Source organism: Mesitornis unicolor, unplaced genomic scaffold, assembly GCF_000695765.1.
Source record: "Mesitornis unicolor isolate BGI_N332 unplaced genomic scaffold, ASM69576v1 scaffold39988, whole genome shotgun sequence".
Lineage (NCBI taxonomy): Eukaryota > Metazoa > Chordata > Aves > Mesitornithiformes > Mesitornithidae > Mesitornis > Mesitornis unicolor.
The window spans coordinates 1-13,209 of NW_010201892.1; the positions used below are offsets into that span (position 1 = coordinate 1).

General features: G+C 49.3%; 1 protein-coding gene across 1 annotated transcript; it reads right to left on the reverse strand.

Moving 5' to 3' along the window:
• Positions 1-5,218: 5,218 nt before the first annotated feature.
• Positions 5,219-8,163, reverse strand: LOC104534163 (cytochrome b5 type B; the record flags this gene model as incomplete). Its single annotated transcript, XM_010190237.1, has 4 exons — positions 5,219-5,309; positions 6,077-6,108; positions 7,411-7,437; positions 7,979-8,163. Coding segments are annotated over 4 exons (335 nt in total), but the record flags the coding sequence as incomplete, so codon positions are not given.
• Between the last annotated feature and the right edge of the window lie 5,046 nt (positions 8,164-13,209).

Below are 13,209 nucleotides of genomic sequence, written 5' to 3' on the forward strand. Positions count from 1 at the left end.
ATGAGTACATTTCAATTCAGTTAAACGAAGGTGACACCTTGAGAAAACCTCCAGATCTGGGTAATCTGGAGAACATGAGTACTAAAAAGTTGAGGGGAGAAGGTTTGGGATCCCTTTCCCTGACTAAGAAGGTGCAAGAAGGGAGAGGAGGTAAGGAGAGGTCACCTGCACAGATGTGAAACTACTTTTCCAAGGTGATAAAAGAATCAGCTTTAGAAACGGGCAACGAATTGGAAAGTGAGAGGGTGAATGGAGGTGCCAGGCGAATGCTTAAGCTGTGAAAAATGGAGGCAGAAGGAGCTGTGAACAGCTGCCGCGTGCCTCCCGCTCGGCAGAGGGTCCGGTTTCCCCGGGACAGCTGTGTCACCGAAAGTCTGGCTCCTGTCCCTCCTGCAGCCACCTCCCGTGCCAGTCCGCTCTGTGATCCTGGCAAAATCCCTCATTGAAAACACACAGCATCTCCAGAAACTTGTCGCATGCCCCCAGTCAGGGTAGCAGTGCACGGAGGGATTTCTTTGAACCCCATCCACTGAGGGTCAATCACCGTGGGGCAGCCTCCTGCTTGGCGTCTTCACCAGACGTTCACACTCCTGCATTCACGGTGCTGTTGCTTCGGTGCTTTGAGCACCAGGGTTTTGCTCCACTGCGTTGCCCACTCGAGTGAGGCGCCAGGATGGTGCCGGAGGAGTCGGCTTGGCACGGCACACACACAGCATCCCGGCTTCACAGCCCCACGGAGGAATGGTGGTAACTGCACGGTACGCGTTCGGCTTTATTTGAAGTCGGGTATCTCTTTCATCCCGGACGTGCTGCTTTAATCCCCCAGAGCTGTGCTGGCCTTTGCTCTCTGCCTGACTTTGTCATTTGTGGAGATTTGAGCTCAAGCCAAGGAGTGTGCCTACAGATTTTGGCTCTGTCCAAGGGCCCGTTTGTACCTCGACTCTAAGATCCCTTTTGTCTGCCATCTACCCTGCCCTATCTCCCATTTACGCCCCTCTCACACACTCACCCATTACAGTTTTGCACCAGCTCTTTTGAACCAGGCACTGTCAGCTCCACCACTACACCCTGTCCCCCAGCACCACGTCTACACGTACACACTGCACATATGGCACACCGTAACTCTGGTACTCAAGCAGTGTTCACCAATACAGTGATTATTGGTACTAAATGTGGTGGTTTTATCATGTCTACAGGGCGGAGCATTTCTGAGCTGACCCATGGCCAAGCAAGGTGTTCTCCTTCCTTCACATCATCCCCGGGAACAGAGTGGAGTGGGCAAAGGGCATCACATGAGGTTGGTGTTGGTTCGCTTTGAGCCAGTCATGAGCATCCTCCCCAGTTAAAAATCTCCCCCAGGGTGTTGCTGTAATCACGAAACCATCATTCAACCAACGGGTTACGTTTTCCTGTGCAACCTGGCTGGCTGCTTTGAAGTTTCTTAAGTTACAGTGATAGCAAGGAGCAGTTACCAGCTTTCAGAAGGTGGTGTGCTGCTGCCAAGGCCTGTGGCAAAGGATATTTGGGGATCTGCCAGTCCCCAAAGCCTGGAATGGGCTCCCAGGGCAGAGTCCCTGTCTGCATTTGCTCTTTTTCATGCATTTTTCTGCAGGGCGTGCACTGGTCACCATTGCTTGGTGTGTGGAGGGTGAGCCTCATCCATCTTCGGACAGGGGTGGAGGAGTCTGTTGTCACCTTCACATCTGTGAAATGCAGTAACATGTTCTGTGCACATCTTGATTTTGCAATTATATGGAATAAATGTAACTAAATCATAAGCAATGAACTGCCAGACACTGAAACAGGAGCCTTCCCATTGAAAGTTATGTGTTTTGTGTAATTAAAGTACTTTATCTTTTTATAAAGAAGTTCCTCTCCCTGCATCAGCAGTTGGGTAGCAGCAGGTGTTAGGGGGAAGGAGTTGAAACCGGGATCGCAGGGATAAATTAGCAGGTGCATGCGTACTATTGCTAACCCCATTTGCAATTTCTAAGCCTATGTAGGTGTTTTATTTTCTAACTGTGTTAGAAAGACTGTCAGAAAATAATTAGGCTCTGTCAACAGTTCCCCTGTTCCCAGATTACTGCTTCCTGGCTCATTAGAGCTGCCGAGGTTGGCAGGAAACTTGTTTTATAGTAATTTCTGTTAGCGGTGTCCCTGGAGAAGAGACACAACACCACACTGTGACACCGGCGGTAACCTCAGCCCCGTGACAGCGGCACGAGGTGGCTGGGAGACATGAGAAGTGTCACCTGCTGCTGCTGGCACGGGACACCGACACCTCTGCATTCCCATGCCGGAGCCACCACAGGATGGTTGTGGATCCGGGGATCCCCAGGCTAGGAAAGGCTCAATTTAAGGACAAGGAGCTGGTGGGGTTGCTGGTTCCTTGAATATTTGACACAGCATAACTCAGTAATGTTTCTCCCTCTTTAAAAATGCCATTGTTTTATATTCTGGTCAGCCTAACACAGCGTAAGGGGTATTTTTACCACTAGAAGAATACTCGATATATTGTACTTTTTCCCTGTGTTTCATGAAGTGTTTCTGTAAGGATTTTTCAGAGGCTGCTTCACGTCCTGCGCTGTGCAGAATAAGGAATGATTTCCCAAAGCTCAGCACTGCAGAGCCACCGTTAGTGGCACCATTAGTGCTAACGAACAGCCGCACAAAACAGCGTCCGCAGGGCAGGATCAGCCACTTGCAGTGCAATCCCAGAGACCAGAGCATTGCAAGGGACGCACAACTCCATAGTGAAAGGGCATGAGCTTAAAAACCAGCGAGATTTCCTGTGATAAATTCTTGCTCTATTCATTGGAAACAGCAAAGGAGGAAACGTGAACTGGCAGTCACAGGGTGGCTCTGGCTGTTGGCGCTGGGGTTTTGTTATAGAGCGTGGGTGGAATGTGGCGGGCAGCGTCACTCCCACAGCGATGGAGAATCAGGTATTTCAGGGTGTCAGGCTGCAGGAAACCTTCACCTGGGATGTTTTTTTTGTGGTTATGGTCACAAAGACTCAGTTCCAGCTGGAGCAGCTGCGGGAGGTAACTACAAGGGAAATCAAAGCCTAGGCCACAGGTGGAAGACAAATACTCTTTTTTTCTGTAATTTATCACAGTGAGTGCTGAGGTTACTCTCCATGAACACCTGGGAGAAGGAGAACCAGGATAAATGATAGGATGATAACGACACAAGGCCCATATGTGTGAACTGGTCCCAGGAATGCTGGGGATTAGGAGAGTTTCAAATCATCCCAGAGCAGTGGGACCCCATCTGGTGGGGGCACAGGAGGGCGAATGGGGAGGCACAGTGATGTGTTTAATACCAGCATTAGTGGTAGGTTATTTCTATAAGGAGGACTGACTCTAATGAACTGTCCTTTTCTTCAACAGTGCTGCTTGTTGGGTGCCAGAGGCGAGAGTGATTGGAGTTGGTCCTGTAAAAGCAGCCCCTCTTCAGATGAGCAAAGGGCTTGATGCAAGAAAGGTACCAAGACTGACTTTACACCTATGCTAACGTATGACTGAGCGTCACCTTCATCCATAGCTAAACAGAATTTCCCAGGTCTTTCTCACTGGGTTTTCCATGGTTCAGATCTACACTCTCCTGCCAGAGTCATTAGGGCAGAATGACCAGAAAGCACCCAGGAGGGAACGAGGGACAAACGCAGCTTGCAATAGGATATCCAAGAGCTGCTTTGGCAATGGTGAACTCCAACTTCGGCCAAATGATTTCCTGAGCGAGACAAAACAATCAATGGCAGTGAAAAAAGTCCTGGAGGAAGGCACCTCGGTGGGGACTGCTGTTGCTCTGCTAAAATGATGCGTGCTGGAATGTGAGATGGAGAAGAGGGAGCAATGCAGCCACAGCAGCGCTTTCTGTTCTCAGGGACTGCGCAGCTCCTTGGCCTTCGTCTTTAAAAAGGCAGAATGTAATTCACATCCAAAAAATCCTTCTGGGGAACAGAGCAGTTTCATGGAAGAGGGAGGAAAAACCGCAACCTATGGGAGGCTTTCACAGACCCTTTTTGCTGCCATTCAGCAGGGAGATCAGCTTGGCTGTGACATTTGCTGTAATGGTGTTGGAGCAGTGTCGTACAGCACTGCTGAAGGAATCAACACCATGAGCTCCCTTTATTTCACAGATCCCCAAGCCACAGACCAAGGGACTGGAAGAGCTGAAAGACCCACTCCTCAGTGCATGGTGCATACCTTATGTGGTCTGTGCACTGCTGGAGGCCGACTACACGATGCCCAAGAAGAGAGAAATCTCCTCCTCTATTCCAAGGCAAAACCAGCATCAGCCACAAATCCCAAATGGATTTCTCATCCCTTTTCATGTAGGCAGAAGGGACTGGATTTATTTGTTTCTTCGCCCCATCTGGTGCACATTCAGAGTCAGCAAGAATGAGGTTTGTTTCCAATACATGTGTCAGATCAGGACCTCCGGGAGAAAGGAAAAAAATCTGCATTTCAAGAAGCCACGTGTGAGTTCTCATTTCTGGCATTGCCGCACGCACAAAAGCACCCAAACAAACCAGGATTCGTGGTAGAAACTGTTTCACTGATTATACATTTTAAAGGGACAAGTACCAGTATTACAAAATTAACAGAATCACTTTTAAAATATTTATATTTGTTTAACCGTTAAAAACAGACACGTACAGAAAGAGGTAGCAAAGCTAACAATTTCCTGCAGCTCCAATTAGTGTTGCCTGCATGCACTGGGAAAGTTACCGCGAAACCGTATCTCCAGACTTCTTTTCTGGAAAAGACTGTAGATAACTCGCAGTTTGTTTCTGACAAGGCTGCGTGAAGGACTGAGGCAAATCCACAGGCTCACCAGCAGCTGTTTCACGTTGTCTGGCTTAACGAAAAGGCATTGAAAGAAAAAGGTTGTCTGTGGTTTCCTTCAGAGAGCGAGAGAGAGCGCGCACGAGCACGCATACGCCAGGGAGACCACACACAAACGTAGGAGAACACCGGGAGTTGCGCTTGCCCTGCCACCGCAAGAGGAAAGCACGACAGGTCCGCGGGTCCCAGAGTTAGGTCTGGTATTAGCTTGGTCCCAGGGATATGAAGAATTAACATCATTGGACAGACAGAAAGCGAAAAGCAAGGCATAAAAGGTTAGGGGGAGCAGAACTCCACATGTGGTGTGCGTGTGCTCACTCTCCCACCCTCTCCTTTAGGCTTCCTGAGCTCCCAGCAAGGCCAGTTCAGGAGGTTTTCCCATCCAACACGTAATAGCGATACATTAAACCTAAGACCAGCGCTCCAACGATGGGGATTAGCCACGTCGACCAGAAACTATAGGGAGAAAACCAAACAAACAACAAACCAAAAATACACACAACATAAACCAGAAAAAAAGTACCATGTTAATAATTCATTCAAGGTGCACATCACCTATAACATGTGTGTTTTTTCTTAGGGAACTCTGAGGACCCGTCTCCCACCAGCTCACAGCCCAGCAACACGGGTCCAGGCTCTGTGCTCTGCCCAGCCCCTACATGAGGCCCCTTTGCCTGCAAGGGTGGCTTGGAGCCTTACAAAATAGCAGCTGAATTGCTGAAGTTTCCAGCCTGGCACATACAGAAACCAATTTGGGGTTTTTGTTGTTGGTTGTTGGGGTTATTTTTTTTCCTTAAATAAGCCAGGCTGTAATTTGTGCTGTGCAAACAGCTGAGTTGACTCAAGGCTGGAAATTGCTGCAGCCATCCCACAATAAATCTTCCTCTCTCATCAACCAGAGGCCGCAGGCTCATCTTCTGCAGCCTCCTTAGCAAAAAAACTGCACCAGCCATGAAAGACTCAGGCCCTGTTCTGGCTGTACGGATTTTTAGCTAAATGGGGCTGGTTATGGTACAGATCCTCCAAAAAAATGCACATCTTGGTGTTGCATCAGCCCTGGTGCCCTGCAGTTTGGCAACTTCTTTTGGACTATTGGCTTGCTGGCAGGGCAGCACAGGAACAGCACTGGGTTTCTCTTCCTGCCCGTCAGAGTTAATGTGCAGCTGTATGAATGGAGACTCCTAACCCCTCAATGTCTGACTTATTTTAAGAGGACACCATACCTTGCTTGGCCGGAGGATGTCGTACTTGGATCCTGAAGGAGGAAAGAGCAGGAAAAGAAACATTAAACGTGTGCTCGTAAGACTACAAGACTGAACATGTGATTACAAATACAGAGGAAAAATAACCCTCCCCTCCCAAACACCCGGTCACAAGCGCGGATGTTTCCAGGGATGTTTGCCCTTGCCCTCACCTCCACATCCTCCCCATCAATCCAGTCCCTCCCACCCCGTCCTCAGCTCCACACTGGAACTGACATCCAACACATGGACAATTTATTCTTCCTGTGGTTCCCCCTATTCATTTTTACATCACTGACTTTTATCTCTTGCTGCTAAGTTTAAATTACGCTTGGGCCCGCTTTTAAGACAGATGATGTACACTGGAGGAAGATCTTAGCTGTACGTAACTCGCTGGACTTTCTCCTCAGAAGAGAAAAAAGTGAAGAAAATATTTGGCTCATAACCAAAGGAGTTAATCAGATTACGACTTATTTCTAGGTACATTTTAGGCACATGGTTCTGTTTATGAAACAGACTTAGACCAAACAATCCATTTTAAGGTGAATATCTGCACAATTCTGTATTGCCCAGCCCGAGTTACTTTCTCTCTGTCTGACTGCAGCGAGCGAACTCTCCCCAGGGCCTCTGCTCTCTCTGTTGAGATTCCTTCTCTATCCCTGCCGCTCCACAAGCGGCTGTGCTGTGAACGACGTCAAATGAAAGCCTTGTTGAAGGCAGCGCTGCTCCTGGCCAAGCCTTCGAGCCGAGCGAGAACAGATGCCAGCTGCAAGGCACATGTTTACCTCTCAGATGGGATTCTATTTATTACCTTTTCCCTCTCCCCATCCATCTCAAAGACATTTTTGCAACACTGTGCCCTGTCCTAACCCCAGAGTACCTGAGTTTTAAGCAACAGCGATGATTATTACTTGGGCAGTTAACAGAGAATTCTTGTTTTACTGTGCCTGTCTCCTGGCCTGAACGTAACAACACCAACAGTTCAGTGGTCAGGACAGGGTGAGTAATGCAAAAAAAGGGGCTGAGGCGCAAGGTGGGGAAACAACATTGCTGATGTCCAGGCAGAGAGGGCACAAAAAACCACCAAATTCACCCTGAGGTGACTGCTGAGCTTCAGAACAAAACCAGAGGTGTCATTTGCTTGAAAGATTTCTTCCTTGCTGTAGTTTGTGTAAACACAGAGCCACAAGATCCACAGGAGAAAAAAAAAGAAAGAAAAAAAGGGCACCTGACAACTTCTTTGTTCATTTTGTGACCATAATATCGCTTCCACAGCATTAAATGAAAACGGAAAAGTAAAACCACTAATAGCTTACCTTAGAGCCTCCTTCTTTACGATCGTGCTGTCAAGGTGGGGGGGGAAAGAAGGAAAAAAAGATAAGCATTGAGTTCAAGAGAAACTGCAGTGTTTATGAGGGAATTGCACAGCCCTCATCACAGGGTAATTGCCTGGACTCGGTTTTCAAAGGAGTTGTTCCTTCAGCAGCCAAAGGCGCTGTCCTTGTAGCAGGCAGGAAGGTGGTGTTTGTGCCCCGGTGATCCCTCACCCTCCTGAACTCCAGGTTACAAGGCAGGGGGAAGGTAAGGCACCACCAGCTGAGGAGGGAAGCAATTAGAGCAGTGCCACTGATTTAATTGTAGTGAGAAATCTGTTCTGAATGGTGGAAAGAGAAGATGAATTCAGTTTTCTTTCCTCAACAGAAATCTTCTTTCCTCAAGAGAAATCCTGGACAACACAGAGACCGCATGAAACCCTTAACTACGGGCTTGTCTCACAAGACACACCCTGGCGAATGTGATCACTGGGCTGCACAAAGGAGAGTGGCACATTCACACCATCCTGTGCCGAGTTTGAAAGAGGCTGTCACAGCCAGCTGTCCTTACCGGGTGGAGCTCCCCTATGTAGTACTGCTTCAGCATCTCCCTGGCGTCTGTGGAATGCCCAACGTCTTCAAAGCTCTCCGTGGCATCTCTACCAGCTTGCTCCAGCAGAACTTCTTCCCCGCCCGGATGCTGGAAGAGAAGATTGCAGGTGAGCAAAGGGCCAGATGCAAAAAAGACACCAGAGTCTCAGCAGCCTTCCTCCCAAACTTTTCTGTTCATCATGGCTGCCTCAAACCAATATCATCAATAAAACCTTCCAAAGATTCAATCGATCAACCTCTCCTTCAAGAACTCACAGAGAACGATGTGTGCAGCACAGCCTAGAAAATACTTTGTTTAATAAAACCCCTTCCAAAGAGGCAAATCCTCAACACACAGAGGGAAGCAGCTCTGTCCCCCCAGCCAAGCCATCCCTTCTGTGATTCTGTAACGGATTTGGGCAAGAAAATATTACAAAAGGAAGGATATCCCTGTGTAGCTTTCCATGAGCTCCACTGCACAAAGCAGACTCCTTTGCTTGTGGAGAAGCCTCCCCTGCATGATTTTCTCCTCAAGAGCTTTTCTGAGGCAACTCAAGTGCTAGCAAAGCCCCAGAGAACGCTGCCTTCACAGCCACCAGTGGAGCAAATCATGTTCTACTTCTTCAGCTGCTACAAAAAGTACCATTATTTGGCTGACAGCCTCTCTCTGCACTTAGCACTGCAAGGAGTGGAGAACAACCGCACCAAATCCACACAGGACACACCACGATGACACTGGCACTTCTGGTGGTGGCAGAGTGTCACAGACAACCGTGGGACCAAGCAGCACCAACTGACACAACAACCTGGTGCCATTCTGTTTCCCTCAAGGGGCTGGGCTCTTCTCTAGCGCTGTCACTGCCATCATTCTCACAACAGTGGCAATGCAAAGCGCCAGCCACAGGGCCAGCAAAGTCCAAGCTCTGCACGGTGTCAGTGTGAACTATCTGCTAATCCAGTTAAACCAGTAGAGTGGTTGGCTTCTGGTGCACACACAGGGACTAACCCCATTTTCTAAGCACTAAACGCGGCCGTTGAGAAGTTGAGATTTGCTCACTGCTGCCCGAAATCCCTCTTACAGCTGCGAGCCTGGGATGGAGCTGTTAGACCGAATTTCAGACCAAAGGACCCACACACCTCTTTCTCCCTGTGACAGCCTTTTCCTTCCCACAGACACAGAACAGTTGTCATTGCTCCTCTTCCTTCAGCCTGGTGGTTTTTGCTGCCAGAAGGCTAAAGATTCCCCTCAGCTATCCCACCTCAAACCACACATACCCCGTGGGGACACAAAACCAAGCCAGCTGTTTACTCCAGCGAGTTGCTGCAGCCAATTCTGCAATCCTCACATCAGAGCTCTTTATTCTGAATAAATCCTTTTATTGTTCAGGTATGTAACAGAATCAACGTGGAGCTTTCTTAGCGGCCACCGAGGGCAAAGTCTGCAGTGTCCGGACACCATTTGGTAGCAGTCAGATCCTAGATTGCCTTAGCTGTAAAAATAAGGCTCCACTCAGCTCATTCTCTCCATGCTTGGCTACAGCTCTGGCTGCTGCTTCTCCCACACCAACCCTCACATATCTGCTGGGGTAGCTGTGAATGAGCTCATGACAGAGCTCGATGTGTCTCTTGTTCACGCCTGGGAGTTAACAGAAACGCAGACTGCAGCAAGACCACCCTTTAGACGATCCCTGCACCCCTTGGATCACCCTTTAGACAATCACTGCACCCCTTGGATCACCCTTTAGACGATCACTGCACCCCTTGGATCACCCTTTAGATGATCACTACACCCCTTGGATCACCCTTTAGACACCTCTGCACCCCCTGGATCACCTCTCACACGCGGCTGCAGTGGTAGGATGCCGTGTATTGCCTCTGTACATCACTCAGAACAACTGTCCCATTTCCAGCTGATTTTATAAGCACGCTTGCAAAGATCCACAGAAATGAGGGGATGAAAAGCTGGCCGTTTGTTTTAAGCCTTCTAGAAGAACTCCTTAGGGACATCTCACCAGAAATCTCATTTCGGATAGAAAAATATCAGAAGTTAATTTGATGAAGATAACCTTGCTTTCCTTGTCATCCATCCCGAAAGGGCAGAAAAGCCCCTGCAGTACCAGGGAGCACGCAGTGGATGTTGGCCTTCAGTGGCATCCGGTCTGGGCACGCACACGAGACAAGAAGAATGGCAAAGTTTACTCCTTTTTACATCTTTGGGTCTGAAGCCTTTCCATGCACTTGCTAAATCCACAAAAAAACCCAATTATTTATGCATGCACATCTGTCCTTCACTGTAATCACCAAGCCAAAAGAAAAAAAAAACCACCTAAACTTCCAAACCTTTTGGCCTATCCTATTTCTGACAGGTCCAGACAACCACAACTGCAGGCAGACAACCCTCACCTTGTACCCCAGCAAATGCAAAACCAGACTATTTACACAGGAAGTCATTTACTCTGCCACAAAACTGCCCAAAGCTGCAGCTCCTGCGGGAAAACACGAAAACCGAAAGTGCTGCAAACTGTGAAAGATAAATAAATGTACTTCCAGAGGAAATAATGGCTGAAAAGTGTCCGTTTCTGAAAAGAAACAGAGAAAAGCAACCGAGAACAAGAGAGGAGGGTGCTTGGGAGTTTTCCTCAATGGCAGCAACAGAACAGGAACCTCCTCATCACTGCAGCCTTCGGCAGCAGAGCATTTGCTTCTTCTGAAACACAGATTGAAGAACGTTACACTTGAAACCAAGTGGCCAATCTGGGGTAGAGTTGTCACAGCCCAGGCTGGTTACACTTGGAAACCAGTTCAAATAGGTCCCTGGTTCACGCTTTTTGTGGGTATCAGAAGCACCGGCAGACGCCAGGACACCAAACTGCGGTGGCTGCTGTGTCTGGTGGCTCAGATAACGGACAAAAGGGCACGCTGATGAAACACCCATCTCCAAACCCTCCGAGTCATGTGCAAAAATGGAGATAAATCACACCCTTTATCACACAAACGCTTGCGAAAGTCGGTCTGTTACAGATTGGGCACAAAGCCACAGATTTTAACACCAGTGTGGTGAGGCTGCAAGTGTGCGCGGTGCCAGGCCAGGAGGTGAATCTGCCTTCCTCTGCCTTCTTCCTCCTCCTCTCTCATCACTTGCAGCCAACCTGTCTGCTGTGGCCACAGCCTATGCTTGCTTTTCTAGGCTGCTGCAATCAGGAGTAATAACATCTATCCTGGTAGTCCAGTTTACCTGGATTTGGGAGCAAACGATGCTGCTGCCATAGGGCTATCTCAGACTTCAAATAATCCCACTCATTTCAGGCACTTTCTGAAGCACGAGAGGCTGCAGTCTCATGGAAACACCTATGAGCTTTCAGTTGCTGTCTTTGCACGTGGACATTTTGTTCATGCTCTTATCATTCAGTAGACTTCTGCTGTCTGATAAACGTCTTAATTGTTGCTCCTATTGCACAGTAGAGAACGTAAGGTAAATGGGAAGTTTAAACTGTCCTGTGCTTCAAACAATGGATGTGGAGCTGCCTTGCTGATGGCTGACCTGCTGTACCTACTTGGCAGGGATCACGATTCAGCGATCTGTTAGCGGTGAGGCTTCTTCGACATTGCACAAGCGCTGCGAGGTAACGCTCCAGCGGAGCTCGGCAATCCTGGTCAAACAATCTGTGGCCAAAGGCCAGGAAAGGCAGCAACTGGACACAGCTCCAGCGACTGCGCAGGACCAGGGGGAAACAGCACCCACTGACACCCCGAGAGCTGCGGTTACAGCAGCTCCGAGCTCTGCAGCAGCACCGTTTATCAGACAACGGTAACTTTTAATCAGGACCAACGCTCCTGGGTCCCATCAGCTACACATTGTTCTGCTGTCACTGCACTGATTACAGCGGGGTAACAGATATCAAGTGTATTTTTGCCAATAAATCAGCTCTTGATCTATGTTTACTCGTCTCACTATGTCAGCGAGGGGCGTACGCAGCGGGGAGTTGTGTCAGCCACACTGGCGCAAATCAAACAGCAGCCGCCTTCTTCCCTTCCACAGTCCAAGTGGATCTTTTTCATGTCAGAAAAACAAAACCAGGATAAAGGGCAATGTGAAATATCATCCCAAGGTAACCTTCAGGGCCCTGCTAAACCTCCTGCTCATCACCTGGCTCGCTGGCAGGAGGGAAGCGTTTTTCTGGGCTCATTTATAACCCTGAAGGTGTCCCAGGAAGCACATCCCAGGTGCTGAGGGGAAGGCTGTGACCACCACGATCCAAGCTCCGTGGCCACATGCAGTGTCCAAGCTCTGTGGCCACCACGGTCCAAGCTCCATGGCCACAAGCAGTGTCCATGCTCTGAAACACAGCATCTCACACTGGGGTAAGTGTCCTGAAACATCTCTCTAACTCTTAGGTCTGAAGAGCGATAAGCAGCAACCGTAAGATGAGGCACGCAGCTTCTGCAAGTGCTGTCCCAACATCCAGCTGCTTTTTGGCTCTTCCTAAGCCCACAGCGTTTGGTTATTTAGAAACCAGCAGTGAGTTGCTTTTCCACATTTCTGCCCTGTCTTCCCCTGAATCCACTGAACCTTCTCGCATCCACAGCAACCTTTGGCAAGGAGCTCCCCTGCTCTACTGTTGCGTGAAGAAACACCATTTGTTTGTTTTAAGCCCAGCTCCAGCCAGCGTCTTTGATGTTCCTCTACCAGACGTTTAGATGCAGGCACACACAAAAGATGTCAAAAACTAAGGGAGCGACAAACGTTTCCAAAACACACCCGCGACCCTGCCCGCCTCATGGATCAGCAGAGGAGCTGGGAAGGCGCAGGATCCCCTCTGGGAGGGCAGCAGTGTGGCAGATGCTCACCTACAGAACCACCACTACTTCCTCCTTTAAGTTCTGGGGCGTTCCTGGAGATGTCACATTGAAACTCCTGATCTAATCCGATACCGTTCACCCTACAAGCCCAGAAGTGAAGCAAAGCTGCACCTCCCACATAAGGCATGCCCGGACGCATTTCCGAAGGGAACAGAAGCTGACTCAAAGGAGCTGAAGCACAACCCCTGCACTCGGCTGGTGGCTCTGAGCAGGGTCAGGAGGTGCCCTGAGCCTGTAACCCGCACACACGGAGCTGCGGTCTCCTGGGGGCAGCGCTGGGCCGCTGAGGCCCCGTAGCCTGGGCCAGAGCTGCCTCGGGGACACAGGCGACCCCCGGGGCCTACTCACACC